Source organism: Stenella coeruleoalba (assembly GCF_951394435.1).
Source record: "Stenella coeruleoalba genome assembly, chromosome: 1".
NCBI classification, from domain to species: Eukaryota; Metazoa; Chordata; class Mammalia; order Artiodactyla; family Delphinidae; genus Stenella; species Stenella coeruleoalba.
The window spans coordinates 177,111,229-177,135,486 of NC_137169.1; the positions used below are offsets into that span (position 1 = coordinate 177,111,229).

The 24,258-nt window shown below is 36.1% G+C and overlaps 1 protein-coding gene across 9 annotated transcripts in view; it reads right to left on the bottom strand.

Annotated features, from left to right (window-relative positions):
• CEP350 (centrosomal protein 350) overlaps nucleotides 1-24,258 on the bottom strand; it is a 139,231-nt gene that overhangs the window by 25,112 nt on the left and 89,861 nt on the right. For all 9 annotated transcript variants that reach the window (XR_013824898.1, XM_079903274.1, XM_079903280.1 and 6 more), the window contains 5 exons: nucleotides 13,836-14,047; nucleotides 11,313-11,457; nucleotides 6,639-6,799; nucleotides 3,662-3,798; nucleotides 965-1,047 (listed from right to left, as the gene is read on the bottom strand). Coding sequence is in view for 8 of the 9 variants with exons in the window: in XM_079903274.1 (XP_079759400.1) it covers nucleotides 965-1,047; nucleotides 3,662-3,798; nucleotides 6,639-6,799; nucleotides 11,313-11,457; nucleotides 13,836-14,047 (738 nt within the window). In the remaining variant the exon portion in view is untranslated. The remainder of the gene's footprint in view (nucleotides 1-964; nucleotides 1,048-3,661; nucleotides 3,799-6,638; nucleotides 6,800-11,312; nucleotides 11,458-13,835; nucleotides 14,048-24,258) is intronic.

The window sequence follows — 24,258 nt, forward strand, 5'->3', positions numbered from 1 at the left end:
GAACCAAAGTTTAAATAAAAGCTAAATATTGGTGAGAAAAAGCTCTGGTCAATAAATAGGACCTGTTTTACAGGTTACAGTATAAGGTAAGTTTTTCCTTTAAGAGAATATACTGTACCAACAATAAACAGAACATTTAAAAAATGACTGAAAATTTAAAGTTTGGTATAATTTTTTAAGTGTTGTCAACTTACAAAGTAAAGAAAAATGGATCAAAGTTTATGGAAATGTTAATCCTCAAATCATGCAAAAACAGAATTGTATGATGGATATTACATATATTCTTCGAAAACAAAAGCAATGAAGGAAGGACAAATGCAGGGACTTCAACTAACCTCTTGAATGTAAAAAAGGAAAAAAAATCAATTATTTCTGCAACTATAGCACTTTAAGAGCTAAAATTGCAAAATAAGAAGAAAATAAGGTTTGATGAACTAACAAACCACGAATTACAAGTTTTAAATTCAAATCTCTGTTTTGTCATTGTTACTAGGTAGGCTTTTTCATGTCTCAGTTTTATTTCCTCATTGAATTACACTTTATTTTCAATAGTTCTTATCTTTCTTTGGATTAAATTGAAAAAAAATGTATGTAACTACTTACACTGAGAAACAGCATAGGCTGAAAATATATATAATCAGATACAAAATCTGCTTAAGGGAGAATTTAGATAATGACGATACACTCACATCCATTTTGGATTAATGTCTTTATGCCTCAGTTTTCATCAGTTATTGGGACAATAAAGACTGATTCACATAACTTAGGCATAACCAACAAATCACTTTAAAATAGTAACTTAAAATAACTTAAAATAAAAGTAAAAGTAACTTAAAATATTAAATAATCTATTATCTTTAAGAAATTCACTTTTTAACCAAAAAGCTGCAGAGGTGGAATTTTGTAACTTGTATAATCTTTAGTCTATGTAGATACTATGTGATTATTTTTTCTAGTTACATACCAACATGTTCAGCAATAGACTCCAGGGATCCTCTGGAACGTTCTGACTCTGTCAGTGATTTCCAATTCTTTGCTGTTTCAGATCTAAAGTAGAAAAATTAATAAACAGAAATAAATGTATTGCTGATACTGTAATAACTGGTAACAAAAAGCAGTCAATTCTTAGACAACTGCCTCTTTTTTCTTCTTCGCAGGAAGTATTCCAACCTTTGCCACTTCCACCAAGTCTATTTGTGGCCTTCATCACACTCAGTAGATGATCTTGCCTCTTTTAATGAGAGAAACAGAGGCCATCAGCATGACCCTTCTTATCTTCAACCTTTTTACCTACAAATTTATCTATATTCACAGCCATCCCAACTGCCTTTCCTCCTGTCTGCAAGGAAGAAAAAGGTGTATCTCTCACACTTGTTCAAACTTCTTTCTGCCCCAAATCCCATACATTTCCACAGCCTCATTGATGGTACTCTTCAACTGTCCATTCTTTTTCCTACAATCTTTAGTCCTTCAATCTGGTGACTTTTTTCCCCTCAGCTTATATGCATGCCTCAAGCCTCAAAAAAATCCCCCCCCCCCGATCTTTTTCTTCCCTTGTTTTTTAAAGTTTTTATTTTATACTGGACTGTAGTTGACTTACAATGTTGTGTTAGTTTCAGGTATACAGCAAAGTGATTCAGTTATACATATATCTATTCTTTTTAAAATTCTTTTCCCATTTAGGTTGTTAAAGAATACTGAGCAGACTTTTCCCCCTCAATTCTTTATTCCTCCACCTGGTGCTACTGTCCTCTTTCATGCTTTAAGTTGACATTCACAATCTTCATTTTCTTGCTTTCTTTTTATTTGCTAAGTCATAATATTTGGCTTCTACTCCTACTTCTTTATAACCCCCTTAAATGTTGCTATTTTATCATATTTAGTACTTGGCTCCCTTTTATTCTCTCTGAATTTGCAGACCTTTTTCACCCAAATGTTCACCCAAATGTTGTTATATTTATAGCTTCAACCACCATCTATATGCTGATCACCCCAAATTAAAAAGCTAACATCTTTCCTGGATAATTCCACTTAGATGAACTACAGGTACCTCAAAATTAACATTTTAAAACCAAAATCATAAGACTCCCACCGAAGAACACCTAATTTTCCATTTAGGTTAGTGGAACTTTGACCCAACAAACTACTATTTAAGAGAAACACGGGAGTCATCCAGCTTTTTCCTGCTTCCCTATCTAGCACTTTAATTTGTAAAGTATACTTCTTAAAAATTCCTAAAATCGATCTCCTATTCTCTATTCTTATTACAGTGCATTATCTGAGGGCTGGCTTAGACTACTGTTATCCCTGCTTCTAAACTTACCCCTTTCTATCTTTCCTTCATATTGTAGTCAGAAAGATTTCTCTAAACAGAAATCTGATTCTACCATTCTCTGGTTAATAAAACTATAAAACCATTCAATGGATTGTAGAAATTAAAATAAAACTTATGTATAATGTAATATAAAGGAAAAATGTATAAGTAACAAAATTACACACAAAATCTAAGCATAAAAAATCCTAGATGGGGCTTCCCTGGTGGCGCAGTAGTTGAGAGTTCGCCTGCTGATGCAGGAGACACGGGTTCATGCCCCAGTCTGGGAAGATCCCACATGCCGCGGAGCAGCTAGGCCCGTGAGCCATGGCCGCTGAGCCTGTGCGTCCGGAGCCTGTGCTCCGCAACGGGAGAGGCCACAACAGTGAGAGGTTCGCGTAACGCAAAAAAAAAAAAAAAAAAAAAAACCTAGATGGAAATATATCTAATTGTTGACATTTGTTGTTTTGGGATAGTTAGGTATGATATGATTTAAACTTTTATCTTTTTACCACTTCCCTCAATATTCTAGTAGCAATAATAATAACAACTAATACATAGTGCTAACTGTGTGCTAGGCCCTGTTCTACGTTAAGTCTTTTAACTCTCATAACAAGTTTATTACTCAGGTGTTGGTATAGGGATCTAAATCCCTATTACAAAATTGAAACACAGACAGGTTAAATAACTTGCCCCAAATTAAAAAGCTAGCTGGTACTGGAGTCAGGATTCAAACCCCGGTAATGCTAAATTAATTGTAATGAGCCTCTATAACATTTCTAAAAAACATTTCTAAAATATTTCTAAAAAATATCCTAAAATATGCTTTTAAAAAAAATTTAACAGCGTCACATCTTCTAAAAAAGTAAATTAGAAACTACTAAGAATGCGTGAGTACAAGGTTATCACAATTTGTTTTTTATTTTTCCAGTCTCTTCTCCTAACTCCAGCTACATCCTATGATGTTCAGCTTCCATGATATGCCAAGCTCTCTGTTGCTTCTGGTCACTCATGAATGCCCTTCTCTCTGAAATATCCCCTATTTCTCAGTCCCACTTACCTATATAACCTCTACTCACTCAAAATTTAGTTTAAATATTACTACCTGACTTTCTTATATACCATATTATATATTCTAATAGTGCTACTTTGTATCTTCTGTATTTGTATTCACTGATTGCATAATATTCTATCCCTGGAAAGAACCATCATTTACTGGGCTATTCACCACCAATATTTTCACTTCTACAATTTCACAGTTACCTAAAAGATAGCTTCTACTTAAAACCTTTCCTTATTCCTTTCTCAAACAAGGCAGAATATAGGTTAGTTATCAAAAATTTCTACCTGTGTAGTGGAAGGGGCTTGATCTTGGGTTTTTCAGAAGCTGAGGAGAGCGTTTTAATCTGAGGCTTGGCTGTTGGTGATGTTTCCAAATCTCGGCTAAGCTCGGCTTCAGTTTTCTTAATGAATTCATCATATGACTAAGTTTAGAAAAATCAGAGGAATCACTACACAGAATTTTTTAAACTATCTTAAATTATAAAATAGTATATTTTATGGTAAAATATTCAAACCGTAAAAAAGATATAAAATTCTTTCTCCCTGCATCAGTATTATTTCCCAGAGTTCTAAAATCAGTTACTTGTATAGCCTTCTTGAAATAGTCTATGTATAAGCAAGCTGTATAATTGTAATACTAATATCAATTAGGAAATGACAGTCTCAGTCTACAGAAGTTTAATACTTTTGAAGCAATAGTTCAGGCCGTGCCACATTAAAAAACTTCTTTAGCTAATTATATAATTATTCTTTAAAGGATGCCTTAATACATTCCTGGTATTTTTAAGAAGTTTAGCCTTTACACTAAGTTTCAATGGCAGTAAGCTTCTTAAGGGGTGAGCACTTCAGGAATACAAATTTCAAGGAGAGAGAAGGGAGTGGTTGGGAGTATGATAATATAGAATTGCAAAAATATTTCTTAGTCATTAGCCATTCTGTAAACAAAACTTTACTAATTTATAATTCTAACTTGAATGAAATCTAAGGGAAGCCCTCCTTCTATTAGAAAAACCTCCTCAGTTTTCTAGCCTAAAATTAATCCCTACTTTTACTTCTCTCACATTTAAGACCACAGCTGTTTTGCTCAACACGATATGTCCAGTACCTATTCACAGTGTCTGGCTCAAAGAAGGCTGAGTGAATGAGCAGATGGATGTTTGTCAACTGCTGCAGTTCCCTAAAACTTAGGCTAAAATCACTATTTTTATAACTATCACCGTCTATGTTACCTTCCTCTGAACTGTCAATGTTTTGATAAACATTGGTATTAAACATATACTACAGCTAGATGATTTGGCTAGCTAGGTATACATAAGGACAATGATTTCTCAGATCTGAAAGCTATACTTATATGAGTGTAGTTCATTTATTAAATATGTGATCAAATAAAATCCAAAAGGTTTTTTTCATATGAACTGCTATGTATTATATATTTCTCTATCATATACTATAATTGTAAAATCTAAATACAGAACTTTCTTTTGCCTTTATTTAAACCGTTTAATAGAATGTTGAATGAGATGGATCTTTTGTATCCTTCTCTAGATATCCTTCCGGGTGACATACCTATTAATGAACTTTTTGGGCAATGCCATTCAATCTAACAGTATTTCATTTAGCTTTCAATGGCTCCACATGACCTATAGCAGTACTTTTAAATCCTGGGCCCCACCCTAGACCAATTAAATCAAAATCTCTGGAAGTGAGCCTGGATATTTGTATTTTTCAAAAAAGCTCCTCAGTTAATTCTAATGTATAGTCAGGTTGAACGCTACAGACCTATACAGGATGAAGTCCAAACTTATCAGTCTGGTTTCTAAGGCCCTGAACATGATCTTTATTTTTAAATTTTGTTCCTCACTACTTTCCAACATGAACTTCTCAGCATGGCCACTGAATCTTAACCACTTTTTCTTACTTCTAAACATATGTGCAAGTTACAATTCCCATTCCCATCTCTGTATTGTGTGCCTGTGTAAACGTCTATCTTCTCCAGATCTGTTAGCAGGTCTATTTTCTATGTGGAAGATAATGTAGTGTAACAGCAGGGGCACAGAATTTGGAATTCGAGCTAGATTAAAATCCTAGTTTTAACACATGTGAGCTGTGTGTCTGTGGATATCATTAATCTCACTAAAACTTAGTTTCCTCATCTGTAAAAGAGGGATAGTAATATCTACACCTTGTTACTTTGAGGATAAAATGAAAAATACGTGTAAAGTAATTAGCTGAGTTTCCAGCACATAAATATGCACCTGATTAATTAATGTAGGAGGACACATGTTTGGTGTTACCACACAAGGATGATTAAAAGAACAGAAATTCTGGCTAAGCATAACAAAGAGCTTTCTAACACTTAGAGCACCTCGAGTCCAACCGATGAAACCAACTGCCTTGAAAATCTGAAATTTGCTATTACTGGAAGTGTCTGGATAGAAGCTGAATGATCAGGTCAGGCCGTGAGAAGGGATTCTTATGATGAGCAGGAAGTTCAGACCGGTTCTATAACGAATGTGGTGTTTAGGAACACTAGGCTGGCAGAATGCATGTAAGCTATAGGGAAGCGACCAGAGGCAGGGACATTTAAGAGGCTATGTAGACAACAGAGGCAGGAGGACATAAGGGCCCCAAATAGCTTGATGGCAGTAAGAATGGAAAGGGACAAGCAAGAAGATTTATGAAAAAAGTACCAATGGGATCTGGTGACTGAATGGATGGGAGAAAACAGAATGAGGAAGACATAAAAACTAGGTTTCCAGACTGGGGTAGGATCAGGGAAGGTTGCTAGAGTTAAGGAAAGTCAAGTTTAGAGTTATTATTTAGGAGCCATTCAAACAGTACAAAGAGTCGTACTAATAAGTCGTGTGGCATGAAACACCACTCCGCTTTAAAAAAAAAAAAAAGGCAGTAACAGTTCCAATAGCTAGGATTATTTATCTAATGGTTCTTTGCTTTAGAGGACAGGGATATCAATTTTTCTTTCATAGGCCTAATCTTTCTTCTTTAGAAAAAAACTTATTTTTATACTTTTACTATTTACTTTAATACCTGATATTATAATATTTAACATTTTAATTTAATATTTAATTTAATCTTTCAAGCAAGAGTTTGTTCAGATTTTTTTTTAAAGTTAGGTTAAAATGTGGTACAAAATTAATATTGAAAAATTCTAATCCATTACTTTATTAACAACACTAAAAACATTTCAGGGTTCACATTTATATTAGCCTTGAAATTAAACCCCTTTCTTCTTATTTCTAACCTCCAATTGTTTGATTAGACTGGCTTCTTGGGCTTTCAGTCTTTCCTTTTGCCTTTTTTTCTGTTCCTTCTTCAGTTGGTCCACAACTGATTTTCTTTTCCGCAGCTCATCCTTCAGGGCTCTGATCCTACCTTCAATGTCACTCTGGTCAGATGTAGTTTCTAAAAGAGATACAGAATCTTTTTATTTAACTTAAAAATAAAGCTAACTCAGTAACTATTAATAAAAAGCACCAATGTAAAGTCAATCTAACATTTAAAATTTGAGCTTCAGAAAAAAATTATTAGTGATTTGCATCCTTTCTTTTCCCCTAAATCTCTATGGGGAGGGTGGGTGTCTTCCTATCTGTTTTCACTTTCTAATTGCACTATTTGAAACTGCAAATAAATCTCAAGGTACCCTGTTCTTGATAAGATAAGCAGCTGGAAGTTGAAAAACTTTTGGTTAGTAAACTTTGGACATTCTGCAAGGATTTAGTTCCTGGTGACAAGACAGCCATATTTAACTGTACTTCCTCTTGGTTATTAATAGTAGTTTGATAGTTTTTAAGTCATATTAAAATCAAAGTGGAATTTTAACATTTTAAATTGATTGTGAGTCATCAGCTGATGTCTTAACATCACATAAAAGGAGAGAGAAAAATTATAAAGAAATATACTCTGCAGTAAGCTTTCTTTGGAAGTTCTTAAAATATTTAAAATAACTGAAATGAAACTAGTTAAATCTTATTTTCTTCCCAACAATTCAGACACATATATACACATAAAGTAGATGTCCAGTCATAGCAAAATCATGAAAAAGACATTTCATTGTAAGTGTCATGCATATCTTATAAAAATAAGTATCATTTAAAAACACTGTTTATTTCACTACACATGGAAATTACATAGAAAAAAAAAAAAGACTGTTCCTCACAGCTCCTCCCTGAATCACACAATGGTGTCATTTAATGAGTGAGACATTTAATAGTCTTATAAGAGAAATACTATTGTATACAAATCTGAAGACTCAGATGGACATTACAACATTATATCATAAACAATCAGGTTTTTTCAAGCATTTCAGATTAAACTGCATAGAACTAGTCACAGAATTTATTTTAAAAAGATAATAGTCTTTTTTTGCAATGTGATCTAAATATCTGGATTACAAATAATGACATCTAAGTTCCTGCCACTTTTATGTCTTAACTTAAGGTATACTAGGAAGTTATATCCATCTTATACCAGTAGTCGCATCAGACTGAGCCCTTAGCATGGGCAAAGTTTACTACTTAGTGATCAACACTCATAAAATGAAGTAACAATAAAGGCCATTTTCAACTCAGGATCTATTACTAGTAATCGGTAAGGTGTTTGACACTTACCCATTTCTAGAATTGATGTGAAAATTAAATAAGGTATATAAAGCATGTAGCACAGTACCTGGACTACTATTACAGCTCAGTAAATGGTGGTAGTATTAGTACACATAAAACAAACATTTTTATGTAGCCATATTTTATGTAACATATTTTTTGGTTTAAAACTAAAAAAGGTTGTAGAGATGAGATATCAACTGAATATCCTGCTCATGCTTTCTTTTAATTTCTGAAGAAAATAATCAATTGGTTTCAGGGTTAAAAGACTCTGAACCTTAGCGGTAAGCTTTACAGTGATTTAACTGATGATTCTAGTACAATAATTGGGGGTAGGACTGTAGGCTGGGCAAAAAATTATAATCTTTCTAAAATGAAGTATAAATCCATATCTTTGCATCTTCTACAGCTGTGTATTCTTTTAACTGTGTATTCTTTATGTGCTTCCAAAACTTGAGATGTTACTTTGATAAAATTTTATAGGAGACTACTACACTCCCACAGACTTAGTTTCAACTCTGCCCCCCAAAAGTTTATTTTAAATGAATATATTTTAAAAATTGGATATGTCAACAGTGATTTTTTAAAATAAAAATATCTTTATCATCTATGATTGTGAAGATTTAATAGCAGATGATGAGAAACTTCAAGTTTTAGATGAAAGACCTTGGGAAATGTTTTTATTTTTAAGTACTAAAGAAACGAAAATCCTACAAATGAAGGGTAGAGATTAAGTAAAAGTCTATGAGAGTGAATGGGAATACATTTTATATACGCCCAAATCTAGTATTACAACAGTGTTTATCATCAGTAACATCTAAGAGAATCTCTATAATTTTTTTTTTTAATCCAAGAGACTTTCTAGATTAATGCATTGTCTTTATGAAATTCTCTCCTACAGGGTTTTTTGGAAGGTGAGGGGACAGGGGAAGTGGCAGGTAAATGATACTTCAGTTTGTTGAAACACATCAAGACAGAATAAGCAGATGGACAGAATAACTCAATCAAAAATTAAGTTCGGGGGCTTCCCTGGTGGTGCAGTGGTTGAGAGTCCGCCTGCCGATGCAGGGGACATGGGTTCGTGCCCCGGTCCGGGAAGATCCCACATGCCGCGGAGCGGCTGGGCCTGTGAGCCATGGCCGCTGAGCCTGCGCGTCCGGAGCCTGTGCTCCGCAACGGGAGAGGCCACAACAGTGAAAGGCCCGTGTACCGCAAAAAAAAAAGAAAAAAAAAAATTAAGTTTGATTATCTGACACATGCTGACTGTATTAATTTTGGTTTATAACAAACTCTCCATCACTTAAGTGAGAAAGGTATTATATAACTCCACTACATTAAAATTTACCACTTCCATAAATACTGCATATAAATGATGTCATCATGAATAGGTAGATGGCATTATAGTTGAAAAATCTCAGAGCTGTTTTTCTAAAGCTGTTCTTGCTTAAATATGTTTTACCAATAAAACAGTATCTTATAAATATTATCATTAATCCTTGTTGCATAACTCATGCAAGGATGGTTAAGATATTATTTTCCATTGCTACAGATAGAAAAGATTATCTAATATGGGAAGGAAACTTAAGAGAGTCATCAGTATGTAATAGAGCCATGATGAGAATCCATATTTGCAAGTATCAAGTTTATGTCCACTGACATACTATTCTACTGGCAGTAACTTTTCACCAGAGTACATGAAAGCAAATATATAAAAATGCTAATCACTTGCAACAGATAAATATGACAGACAGGGACTTCCCTGGTGGTCCAGTGGTAAAGAATCTGCCTTGCAATGCAGGGAACGTGGGTTCAATCCCTGGTCAGGGAACTAAGATCCCACATGCCGCGGGGCAACTAAGCTGTGTGCCACAACTACTGAGCTCACGCGCCTCAACTAGAGCCCGCATGCTGCCAACTACAGAGCCTACACGCTCTTTAACCCGTGCGCCACAACTAGAGAAGAGAAAACCTTCATGCCACAACTAGAGAGAAACCTGCACACCACAACTAGAGAGAAGCCCACGCACCACAATGAAGATACCCCATGTCTCAACAAAGATCCCGCGTGCTGCAACTAAGACCTGACACACCCCAAAATAAATACAATAAACAATAAATAAATCTTAAAAAAAAACAATTTAAATATGACAGACAACATTCTTCAACTTTAATTACTGGCTTGATCCAGTAATTCCATTTCTAAGAATTTATTCCTACTGAAATATTCAACAGGGATCTATATAAATGAAGATGTTCATTACAGCATTATTTGAAATATTGAAAATTTTGAGAAAACCTACATGACTATCACTAGGGAAATGGTTAAATAAATTATGGTATACCTACCCTTTGAAATATTATGCAGTTATTCAAAGAATAAAGGAGATCTATAAATATGGGCATGGGGAAAAAATCCATGATTTATTACTGTTTAAAACATTGAAAACAAAGGGGGTACAGAATAGAATCAAAGGTCAAAAAATGAATAGTATTTTTCACTTTTCCTTTACTAAATGTCTACTCTCAAAAGAAAACTGAAAATGAACTCAAAAGACATACACTCAACATGGTATTAATCTTCCTCAGAATCCTACATAAACAAGTATTGTCTGTCTAGATATGCCTCCCACGATCAATGCCTTGAATCAAGTCTTCTAGAGTAAAGGCTGTTTATTCTTTCGTAATCTATATGCCACAGAGATTTACAGTATGATAGAGGTTATGGGAAAACAGATAATGCTCCCCACTGCCATGTGCAGTCTCTTCTCTACTTTTCCTCCCTTTAGTCTTATGCTACCCTGCTCTACCACCTCCTATTTCTCCTCACTGTCATCATTAAATCATTCAAGAAACATTTAATAAATACCTACTATGTGCAATGCAAAGTACCTGCTAGGGCCTGGTGCTACAACTGTTAAAACATAGGACTTTCCTTTGCAGAAGTCTATATTCTAGTAGGGGAAACCTGCTGTGTAAAGTTTGATTACAATTTATGTGTTGCCTGGTATAACAAGTTGAAGAGCAGAGCACTATGGGAACACATAAGCAGTGCCTGACACACACCAAAAATTCAAAGAATGTGTGATGAATAAATGACTATTAACATCCAAGAATATAACAATTTATCATATTGGTGTAATTAGGGATATAATTATCAATGAAAAGCAAAGAATTATGCGATTCAGTCTTGGCAAGAAAAAAGTCTTTACAAATGAAACAAAGAATAACATTTTACCAGCCATACAGTTAGACAAAGCTTATTAAAGAGGAATTCAAATATAGTGCAAAGAAAACTAACTCCTCCTTGTTAGTCTTACCTGACTGTGTCATAGATAATGACTCATCTGACCAACTATAACAGTGTTGATGGGACTTGACGGGTAGACGACATTGTCCTCCAGTTCTATGACTTCCTTTGCTAGACTCCTGCTTTGACACAGATGTGCAGCTTTTAGGAGGTGACTGTTCAAACAGAAAATCAAATGGGAACCGTTTTGTGATACAGTTGTAAAATTCTATTTAAAATTCAAGATACGAACCAGTTGAAGATAATATTTACAAAGAGTTTTAAATAACTTTATGAAATAAAAAGTGAAAAAAGTTTGCAAAATATACTAAGGATAAGATCTTGACTTTTTAAAGGTAGAGAAAAAAGTTATAAAAAAGCATGCTTTTAAAAAATGTTTATAATAAATTATGAGTGATACTTACCCCCTTATTCGTTTTGAATCAGTGATACTTACCCCCTTATTTGTTTTAACTTTAAAATCAGTGATACTTACCCCCTTATTCGTTTTAACTTTAAAAATACTAAATATGGGGGTGCAGATATCTCTTCAACATAGTAATTTCACTTCCTTCAGATATATATCCAGAACTGAATTTGCTGGATCATACGGTAGGTCTTCATTAACAGATGAATGGATAAAGAAAATATGACATACACACACACACACACATGCACACACACAAATACTATTCAGCCATTAAAAAACCCAAACAAACCAGAAATCCTGTCATTTGAGACAACACGGATGGATCTTGAGGGCATTGTACTAAGTGAAATAAGTCAGAGAGAGAAAGACAAATACTATATGATCTCACTTATATGTGGAATCTAAAAAAACCCAAACTCATAGAAAAAGAGATCAGACTTGTGATCAGCAGAGGTGGGGGTGGAGAGGTGGGGGAACTGGGTGAAGCTGGTTGAAAAGTGTAAGCTTCCAGTTATAAGACATATAGGTACTGGGGATGTAATGTACAACATGATGACTATAGTTAACACTGCTATATGGTATATTTGAAAGGTGCTAAAAGAGTAGATCCTAAAAGTTCTCATCACAAGGAAAAAAACTTTTTGTAACTATATGAGGTGATGGATATTAACTAAACTTATTGTGGTAATCATTTCACAATATATATATATATGTCAAGTTATTATGCTGTACACCTTTAACTCACACAGTGCTGTGTGTCAATTGCATGTCAATAAAACTGAAAAAAAATTTAAATATACTAATGTACTACTTTTATGGAAGGAAAGAAGGAGAAATGGAAGCGGGAAGGGAAGAAAAAGAGCATAAGAAGACTGCCCAAATGAGATTATTTATTACAAAGGGTGTAATTTCTACCTTGATATCAAGTGGAAGTGAGAATGTCTGATTTGATTCCTAGCTATCACCACTTCCTATCCCTGTGACTATGGGCAAGTTTCTTAGCCTGCTAAGCTTCAGAGTGGGGCTTAAAATCTAAAGAATTGTTGTGAGGATAATCTACATAAGGCATTCAGCATACTACCTGGCACTTGGTACGTAAACACTCAATAAATATTACTTCTTATTATAGAAGTGACTTTAAGACACACTGAATTTAGGTGGATTCTTTTTTTTAAACACAAAGAGGCTTTAACAATGTTTGTGTTCACTTATAATATTTAATATTGTTATGCTATAAAAAGAAACAAAATTGAACTATTTGTATTGAGGTGGATGGACCTAGAGTCTGTCATACAGAGTGAAGTAAGTCAGAAAGAGAAAAACAAATACCGTACGCTAACACATATATATGGAATCTAAAAAAAAAAAAAAAGGTTCTGATGAACCCAGGGGCAGGACAGGAATAAAGACACAGATGTAGAGAATGGACTTGAGGACACGGGGAGGGGGAAGGATAAGCTGGGTCGAAGTGAGAGAGTAGCACTGACATATATACACTACCACATGTAAAAGAGATAGCTAGTGGGAAGCAGCTGCATAGCACAGGGAGGTCAGCTCAGTGTTTTGTGACCACCTAGAGGGGTGGGATAGGGAGCGTGGGAGGGAGGGAGACGCAAGTGGGAAGAGATATGGGAACATATATATATATATATATATATATATATATATAACTGATTCATTTTGTTGTGAAGCAGAAACTAACACACCATTGTAAAGCAATTATACTCCTATAAAGATGTTAAAAAAAAAAAAAAGAAAAGCCACACTGGTGTGGTTTAAGGTCTTATTGTTTCTATTACATGACAAAACAGACTATAATAAGAACTTGTATTGTCTCACATATTATCTTTATTAAAAACTTTAGAAGTTCCTATCCCCTAAATATTAAAAACTTCACAGCATATAATTTTATAACTGCCCCTAAAGCTAAAATTCATATATTTATAAATCTTTAGGAGTCAAGGAAAAGCTTTATTTCTACTCAAATGTCATATAGTATATGTTACAGGTATGGGTGATAGTCAATGCTGTCCTTTAATAGCAAGAATATAACTGTTAATAATATACCTTTCAGGCAGGTTTTTTTCTAAAGAACCTTTAAGATATAAATATATATTAACTTACATGTTTACTAGGCGAGGTAGAAGATTCCAGTTCTTGTGAAAAAACCATTTCTTCAGTAAGTATACTGTGATCTGGACTTCCAGGCTGCTCCTGAACTATAGATTCAGATGGTATATATTCAACAGCAGGGCTGCCCAATTCTTCTGGAATAGAGCTTTCACTGTGTAGATGAGAGTAGGAAGGTATTGGAGATTCTGTTTCACTCACTATTTCTAGAAGAGGGTGAAAACAAGAAAAAGTACACAATCTTGGTCAAGGGACATGTTCATCTGTTAAACTTCACATTTGTTTTCAGCATAATTTCATTAGTTGCATTTAGATATAATTTTTAATCCCACCACTTAGTGAATCACATTTACTATAATATCCATTAGTCTAAGAATTTTGGCTGCTGCAAACTGAGAGAAGATATCTGTAACATATAATCAGCAATGATAATGACTGACAACCTGAATGTAAAGATGCACAGCAATTACAACTCATATATTCATTTAGAAATGGAATCAATCCAACCACTTTGGAAAGAAATTTGGGAGTATCTGGCAAAGATGAAAACACTCTATGATCTAGCAATTCCACTTCTAGGTATAAATCCTAGATAAATCTTGTATACATGCAGCAGGAAACATGTACATGGTTACTAGTAGTATTGTTATAATAGTCAAAAACTAAGTAAAATAAGTAAATTGTGGTATATTTATAAACTGAAATGCTGCACAGCAATAAGAATGAATGAACTGCATGCACTGATGGAGATATATTATGAATTTTACTCAGCACTTTCAGAATTTGTAGCACTGCCTTGCCTCTGGAATTTCCTGTCCATTGTGGCCTCTCCTCTAAAAAAACAAATACTTTTGACACTTAACATAAAATTCTTGACATTATACTTGTCTAACCTTAAGAATGTACACTGCTTTCCTTCTTTATCACTATGGATACAATGTCCCACAAAGATTAGGTTATATCACACTTTGGGTCAATACTGATAACATTTGGTATACTCAATTCCAAAAGTATCACTGAAGACTTCGGGCCTGAAATTCATAAAATAAGTTTATTTAGCAAAAGAAATACCTATATCCCAAAGAATGTTTCACTTCAATAAACAAGGATGACCTAACACCTAAAAGCATTTCAGTTAAAAATTTTAAAAGATGTCTTTTTGGAGGGCAATTGCCCCGCCCACTTGGGCAGAGGGAGCCTGTTGAGCTCCCAGGCCTGTCCCCTGTCCTCCAAAGTCCCCCTCCAGGCCACGTAGGTCCTTGGGGGCATAGGAGGGAACGCAGGGAGATCAGGAAAGTCAGTGGGGAGGCACCCTCCCAGATTGGAGGAGCAGGAGAGGACAGGACGGTGTGTGCCCCACGCACTTGAGCCCAGGAAGCCTGCTGCGCTCCCAGTGAGGTACCCTGCCCTCTGAGACCAGGGGTGGGGGGTACACCTGGGTCCCTTCTGTTCCTTGAGCCAAAGCCCCAACCGCCACAGCCCCCAGGGCCTTTTCCAGCCCTGTGGGTCCTGAGCATTGGCCCCGCCCTCCACCCAAACCTCGCCTTTGCTTAGGCCCCGCCCTCCACAGCCAAGGCCTTCCTCCCCCCTACTCCACCCTTTTTTCTTTTCTCTCCTCTTTTTTACTATTGTGGTACTGATATACCTTCCAGGTGTTGATTCATCTATATTTTTATTTTTATATTCTTCCTAACATATCTGTTAGTTTCCTAGTCTAACTTTATTTTTTACTTTGTTACTGTTCTTTTTTTTTTTTTTGCTGCCCCAGGCGGTTTGTTGGATCTTGGTTCATGAGCCCGGGGTTGGGCCAAAGCTCTTGCGGTGGGAGATTTGAGTCTGAACCATTGAACTAACAGAGAACCTCAGACCCTAGGGAATATTCATCGGAGTGAGGTCTCACAGAGCTCCTCATCTCAGCACCAAGACCCAGCTCTACCCAACAGCCTACAAACTCCAGTGTTGGAAGCCTCAGGCCAAACAACCATTAAGACAGGAACACAATCCCACTCATTAAAATTAAAAAAAAAAAAAAAAAAAGGAGATGGGAAGAAAATACGTCACAGATGAAGGAGCAAAGTAAAAACCTACAAAACCAAATAAATGAAGAGGAAATAGGCAATCTACCTAAAAAAGAATTCAGAGTAACAACAGTAAAGATGATCCAGAATCAGAATGGAGGCACGGATTGAGAAAATACAAGAAATGTTTAACAAAGATCTAGAAGAACTAAAGAACAAACAGAGGTGAACAACACAATAACTGAAATGAAAAATACACTAGAAGGAATCAATAACAGAATAACTGAGGCAGAAGAATGAATAAGTGAGCTGGAAGAAAAAATGGTGGAAATAACTGCCAGGAAGCAGAAGAAAGAAAAAAGAATGAAAAGAATTGAAGACAATCTCAGAGATATCTGGGACAATACTAAATGCATCAACATTTGAATTATAGGGTTCCCAGAAGAAGAAGAGAAAAAGAAAATATTTGAAGAGATTATAGTTGAAAACTTCCCTAACATGGGAAAGGAAATAGTCACTCAAGTCCAGGAAGCACAGAGAGTACCATTCAGGATAAACCCTAGGAAAAACACACCAAGACACATATTAATCAAACTAACAAAAATTAAATTCAAAGAAAAAATATTAAAAGCAGTGAGGGAAAAACAAAAAATAACATACAAAGGAATCCCCATAAGGTTATCAGCTGATTTTTCAGCAGAAACTCTGCAGGCCAGAAGGGAGTGGCAGGACATACTTAAAGTGATGAAAGAAAAACCTACAACCAAAATTACTCTACCCAGCAAGGATCCCATTCAGATTCGATGGAGAAATCAAAAGCTTTTCAGACAAGCAAAAGCTAAGAGAATTCAGCACCACCAAACCAGCTTTACAACAAATGCTAAAGAAACCTCTCTAAGTGGGAAACACAAGAGAAGAAAAAGACCCACAAAAGCAAACCCAAAACAATGAAGAAAATGGTAATAGGAACATACATATCGATAATAACCTGGAATGTAAATGGATTAAATGCCCCAACTAAAAGATACAGACTGGCTGAATGGATACAAAACAATAAGAGCCATATATATGCTGTCTACAAGAGACCCACTTCAGACCTAGGGACACATACAGACTGAAAGTGGAGGGATGGAAAAAGATATTCCATGCAAATGGAAATCAAAAGAAAGCTGGAGTAGCAATACTTGTATGAGATAAAGTAGAGCTTTAAAATAAAGACTGCTACAAGAGATAAGGAGAGACACTACTTCATGATCAAAGGATCAATCCAAGAAGAAGATATAATAATTATAAATGTTTATGCACCCAACATAGGAGCAGCTCAATAAATAAGGCAAATGCTAACAACCATGAAAGGAGAAATTGACAGTAACACAATAATAGTAGGGGACTTTAACACCCTGCTTACACCAATGGACAGATCATCCAAATAGAAAATAGATAAGGAAACACACACTTTAAATGACACAACAGACCAGATAGATCTAACTGATATTTATAGAACATTCCACCCCAAAGTGGCAGAATACACTTTCTTCTCAAGTGCACACGGAACATTCTCCAGGATAGATCACATCTTGGGTCACAAATCAAGCCTCGGAAAATTTAAGAAAACTGAAATCGTATCAAGCATCTTTTCTGACCGCAATGCTATGAGGTTGGAAATCAATTACAGGAAAAATACTGTAAAAAACACAAATACATGGAGGCTAAATAGTGTGCTACTAAATAACCAAGAGATCACTGAAGAAATCAAAGAAGAAATTAAAAAATACATAGAAACAAATGACAATGAAAACATGACGACCCAAAACCTATGGGACACAGCAAAAGCAGTTCTAAGAGGGAAGTTTATAGCAATACAATCTCACCTCAAGAAACAAATATCTCAAATAAACAATCTAACCCTACACTTAAAACAACTAGAGAAAGAAAAACAAAGAAAACCCAAAGTCAGTAGAAAGAAAGAGATTCATAAAGATCAGAGCAGAAATAAATGAAACACAAACGAAGAAAACAAGAGCAAAGATCAATAAAACTAAAAGTTGGTTCTTTAAGAAGATAAACAAAATTGATAAACCCTTAGCCAGCCTCATCAAGAAAGAAAGGGAGAGGATGTAAATCAATAAAATTAGAAATGAAAAAGGAGAAATCACAACTGACACTGCAGAAATACAAAGGATTATAAGAGACTACTCCAGACAACTATATGCCAATGAAATGGAGAACCATGAAGAAATGGACAAATTCTTGGAAAGGTACAATTTTCCTAGACTGAACCAGGAAGAACTGGAAAATATAAACAGACTATCACAAGTAATGAAATTGAAACCATAATTAAAAGTCTTCCAGCAAACAAAAGTCCAGGACCAGATGGCTTCACAGGCGAATTCTATCAAACATTTAGAGAACAGCTAACACTGATCCTTCTCAAACTCTTCCAAAAAATTGCAGAGGGAGAAACACTCCCAAATTCATTCTACGAAGCCACAACCACCCTGATACCAAAACCAGAAAAAGATATCACAAGAAAAGAAAATTCAATATCACTGATGAACACAGATGCAAAAATCCTGAACAAAATACTAGCAAACAGAATCCAACAGCACATTAAAAGGATCATACACCATGATCAAGTGGGATTTATCCCAGGGATGCAAGGATTCTTCAATATACACAAATCAATCAATGTGATACACCACATTACCAAATTAAGGAATAAAAACCATATGATCATCTCAATAGACGCAGAAAAAGCTTGTGACAAAATTCAACACTCATTTATAAAAACTCACCAGAAAATGGGCATAGAAGGAACCTACCTCAACATAATAAAGGCCATATATGACAAACCCACAGCAAACATCATACTCAATAGTGAAAAACTGAAAGCATTTCCACTAAGATCAGGAACAAGACAAGGATGACCACGCTCGCCATTCTTATTCAACATAGTTTTGGAAGTCCTACCCATAGCAATCAGAGAAGAAAAAGAAATAAAAGGAATACAAATTGGAAAAGAAGAAGTAAAACTGTCACTGTCTGACGATGACATAATACTATATGTAGAAAATCCTAAAGATGCCACCAGAAAACTACTAGAACTAATCAATGAATTTGGTAAGGTTGTAGGACACAAAATTAATGCACGGAAATATCTGGCATTCTTATCACCAACAACGGAAAATCAGAAAGAGAAATTAAGGAAACACTCCCATTTGCCACTGCAACAAAAAGAATAAAATACCTAGGAATAAACCTGCCTAAGGAGGCAAAAGACCTGTACTCAGAAAACTATAAAACACTGATGAAAGAAATCAAAGATGACATAAACAGATGGAGAAATATACCATGTTCTTGTATTGGAAGAATCAATAATGTGAAAATGACTATACTACCCAAAGCAATCTACAGATGCAGTGCAATCTCTATCAAACTACCAATGGCATTCTTCACAGAATTAGAACAAAAAAATTTTACAATTCGCATGGAAATACAAAAGACTCTGAATAGCCAAAGCAATCTTGAGAAAGAAAAATGGAGCTGGAGGCATAAGGCTCCCCAACTTCAAACTATACCACAAAGCTACAGTAATCAAGACAGTATGGTACTGGCACAAAAACAGAAATAATCAATGGTACAGGATAGAATGCCCAGAGATAAACCCACGCACTTATGGGCACCTAATTTACGACAAAGGAGGCAAGAACATACAACGGAGAAAAGACAGCCTCTTCAATAAGTGGTGCTGGGAGAACTGGACAGCTACAGGTAAAAGAATGAAATGAAAACACTACCTAACACCATGCACAAAAATAAACTCCAAATGGATTAAAGACTTCAATGTAATACCAGACACTATAAAACTCTTAAAGAAAAACATAGGAAAAACACTCTTTGACATAAATCACAACAAGATCTTTTTTGACCCACCTCCTAGAGTAACGGAAATAAAAACAAAAATAAACAAATGGCACTTAAACTTAAAAGCTTTTGCACAGCAAAGGAAACCATAAACAAGACAAAAAGACAACCCTCAGAATGGGAGAAAATTTTGCAAATGAAACAACAGACAAAGGATTAATCTCCAAAATATACAAACAGCTCATGGAGCTCAATATCAAAAAAACAAACAATCCAGTTAAAAAATGGGCAGAAAGGGCTTCCCTGGTGGCGCAGTGATTGGGAGTCCGCCTGCCGATGCAGGGGACATGGGTTCGTGCCCCAGTCCGGGAAGATCCCACATGCTGCGGAGCGGGTGGGCCCATGAGCCATGGCTGCTGAGCCTGCGCGTCCGGAGCCTGTGCTCCGCAGCGGGAGACGCCACAACAGTGAAAGGCCCGCATAAGGCAAAAAAAAAAAAAAAAAAAATGGGCAGAAGGGGCATCCCTGGTGGTGCAGTGGTTGAGAATCTGCCTGCCAATGCAGGGGACACGGGTTCGAGCCCTGGTCTGGGAAGATCCCACATGCCGCGGAGCAACTGCACCCATGAGCCACAGCTACTGAGCCTGCGCATCTGGAGCCTGTGCTCCGCAACAAGAGAGGCCGCGATAGTGAGAGGCCCACGCACTGTGATGAAGAGTGGCCCCCGCTCGCCACAACTAGAGAAAGCCCTCGTGCAAAAATGAAGACCCAACACAGTTAAAAATGAATAAATAAATAAATAAATTTATATTTAAAAAAGTCTGAAAATTAATGAAACATTCATTTCTTAAAAAAAAGGGCAGAAGACCTAAATAGACATTTCACCAAGGAAGACATACAGATGGCCAAGAGGCACATGAAAAGATGCTCAACATCACTAATTATTAGAGAAATGCAAATCAAAACTACAATGAGGTATCACCTCACACCAGTTAGAATGGCCATCATCAAAAAATCTAGAAACAATAAATGTTGGAAAGGGTGTGGTGAAAAGGGAACCCTCCTGCACTGTTGGTGGGAATGTAAATTGATACAACCACTATGGAAAACAGTATGGAGGTTCCTTAAAAAACTAAAAATAGAACTACCATACGACCCAGCAATCCTACCACTGGGTATACACCCTGAGAAAACCATAATTAAAAAAGAGACATGTACCACAATGTTCACTGCAGCACTATTTACAATAGCCAGGACATGGAACCAACCTAAAGGTCCATCGACAGATGAATGGATAAAGAAGATGTGGCACATATATACAATGGAATATTACTCAGCCATAAAAAGAAATGAAATTGAGTTATTTGTAGTCAGGTGGATGGACCTAGAGTCTGTCATACAGAATGAAGTAAGTCAGAAAGAGAAAAACAAATACCGTATGCAAATGCATATATATGGAATCTAAAAACAAAACAAAACAAGGAACTAATGAACCTAGCTGCAGGGCAGGAATAAAGAGGCAGAGGTAGAAAATGGACTTGAGGACATGGGTTGGGAGGGTGAAACTGGGCCAAAGTGAAAGTAGCACTGACATACATACGCTACCGAATGTAAAAGAGCTGGCTGGTAGGAAGCAGCCGCATAGCACAGGGAGATCAGCTTGGTGCTTTGTAATGACCTAGGGGGTGGGATAGGGAAGGGGGTAGGGAGGCTCAAGAGGGAAGGGACATGTGTATGCATATGGCTGATTTGCTTTGTTGTGCAACAGAAACTAGCACAGTATTGTGAAGCAATTATACTCCAATAAAGATCTGTTAAAAAAATGATACATTTTTACATTGTGAATGAGTAGTATAATCAGAATGGTTGAATAAATAAGGAAGGAATTTTTAAAATCCTCAAGGATATTCATCTACTCCAAGATAGAATGTGGGTAAAATTTTAAACGGCTTAAAAAATGATTTTAGGTAGTAGGGAAGAGAAGAATCCTCTACATTCCTGCTTTATACCCCTTAACATATTTTATTTTTATTCAGTAAGTAACATACACTGATTTTAAAAGTTCAGACAGTATAAAAGTTGTATAAAGAAGAAAATGAATGTACCACCACCTCCTGAGAGAGAACCACTGAAGAAGCTTCTCCAATCTGATGTCTTTGCGGAAGAATTCATTTTGGAAATCTTCATTTTTGGCCCTTGACCTTATTTTTGAAATTATAAAAGTAGTACATGAATGTAGTTGAAAAAACCCAACAAAACAAAACTTCAAACGGTATAGAAGGACGTAAAGTGATTATTTCACATGATCCTCTCCAACCACTTTCAGCTGTCCAATTTCCACACCTCAAAGTAAACCACTGGCAGTCAGGTATGATTGGTGTGTGTCTTTCCAGACCTCTTCCTATACTTCCTGACTTTTGAAAAATTTATTCTTTTAAAATTGTGGTTAAAAAAAAAAAAAGGGATTTCCCTGGTGGTCCAATGGTTAGGACTTGGTGCTTTAACTGCTGTGGGCCCAGGTTCAATACCTGGTTGGGGAACTAAGATCCCCACAAGCCACGCAGCCAAAAAAAAAAAAAAAAAAAAATTGTGGTAAAATACATATACATAAAATTGACCATCTGGATCCCTTTTTTTTTTTTTTCTTTGCGGGGGGCTGCGTTGAATCTTCATTGCTGTGCACAGGCTTTCTCTAGTTGCGGCACATGGGCTTCTCATTGTGGTCGTTTCTCTTGTTGCAGAGCACGGGCTCTAGATGCACAGGCTTCAGTAGTTGCAGCATGTGGGTTCAGTAGTTGCGGCACGCAGGCCCTAGTGTGCGCGCGGGCTTCAGTAGTCGCAGTGCGCGGGCTCTAGAGCACAGGCTCAGTAGTTGTGGCACACGGGCTTAGCTGCCCCACGGCATGTGGGATCTTCCACGACCAGGGGTCGAACTCATGTCCCCTGTACTGGTAGGTGAATTCTTAACCACTGTGCCCCCAGGGAAGTCCCTGGATCACTTTTAAGTATACAGTTCAGTGGCATTAAGTACATTCACACTGTTGTGGTTGTGTGACCATCACTTCCGTCCATCTCCAGAACTTTTTCACCTTCCCAAACTGAATCTCTGTACTCATTAAATAATAACTCCCCATTCTCTTCTCTCCTTAACCCCAGCATCAACCATTCTACTTTCTGTCTCCATGAATTTGTACTCAGGTACCTCATATAAGTGGAATCATACAATATTTGCCCTTTTATGATTGGCTTACTTCACTTAACATGTCTTCAAAGTTCATCCATGTTAGTACATGTTTCAGAATTTCCTTCCTTTTTAAGGCTAAATAATATTCTACTGTATGTATATACCACGTTTTGTTTATCCACTCATCTGTTCCTAGAAACTTGGGTTTTCATCTTTAGGCTATTGTGAATAATACTGCTATAAACATGGGTGTACAAATATCTCTTTGAGAACTTGTTTTCAATTCTTTTTGGTATATACCCAGAAGTGGAAATTCTAAATCATATAGTAATTCTATTCTTAATTTTTTGAGGCACTGCTTTACTATTTCCATAGCAGTTACAACTATTTTACATTCCCACCAGCACTGCACAAGGGTTCCAATTTCTCCAAATCCTCATCAACATTTTTTTCTTCTGTCTTTTTTGATAACAGCCATCCTAAGAGATGTGAGGTAATATTTCACTGTATCCCTGACTGCTGAAGACAGAGTTACATGTCAGTAGGAGTCTAGCAACATTTGTACGCTTTTTAAAAAATATGGACTATAGCAGTCAATCTTCAGCACTTCTTTTAAAATATACCCTATATAATGTGACATAAAACGAAATGGAAGAAACACCAAAACTTTTTAAAATGTATAATCTGCAGGTGTTGTCCAATATGGTAGCCATCAGCCTCATGTTGCTACTTAAATATTAAAATTAAATAAATTCAGTTTCTTAGTTCTACTAGACAAATTTCAAGTGTTTAGTAGCCATTGAAAAAAATCAGGCTTTGGAAAAAAGTCTCAGAGTTCTTTCCTGAACAATATTTTATAATGCTTTATGAAAGAAAGGTATATGGCTTAAATAAACTCCTTAACAATGGACATGTCATGTTTCTTGGAGCCCAAGCTTATTTTTAATCCCTCACTGATATTTGATAAATTTCCTGCCACATGAGTTCTTGTCACCCAAGACAGAACCCAGAAAATGAAATTTCCAGCCTTCCTTGCCGGGCATTGGAACTTAGGCATTGAAATCTGGTGTCTCCAATCTGATGTCCCTGTAGAAGATTTCATTTTAAAATTGAGTATCCTGAAGAAGGCGGCTCCATGTGGACTCTAATTTAGGTGGCTTTTGGTAGTGACAGTGGATTTCTCAGTGGTTGCAAAATTGAGTCCCTGGTGCAGAAGTGGCATGAGTGGGGAAATGATACAAAATAGCAGTTTTCTTTTTTTTTTTGGCGGAAAAAGAAAGCGTGGCTTTATTCTTTGCCAGGCAAAGAGGGAACACCAAAACAGCAGTTTCCTTCAGGGCTCTGCTGAGTA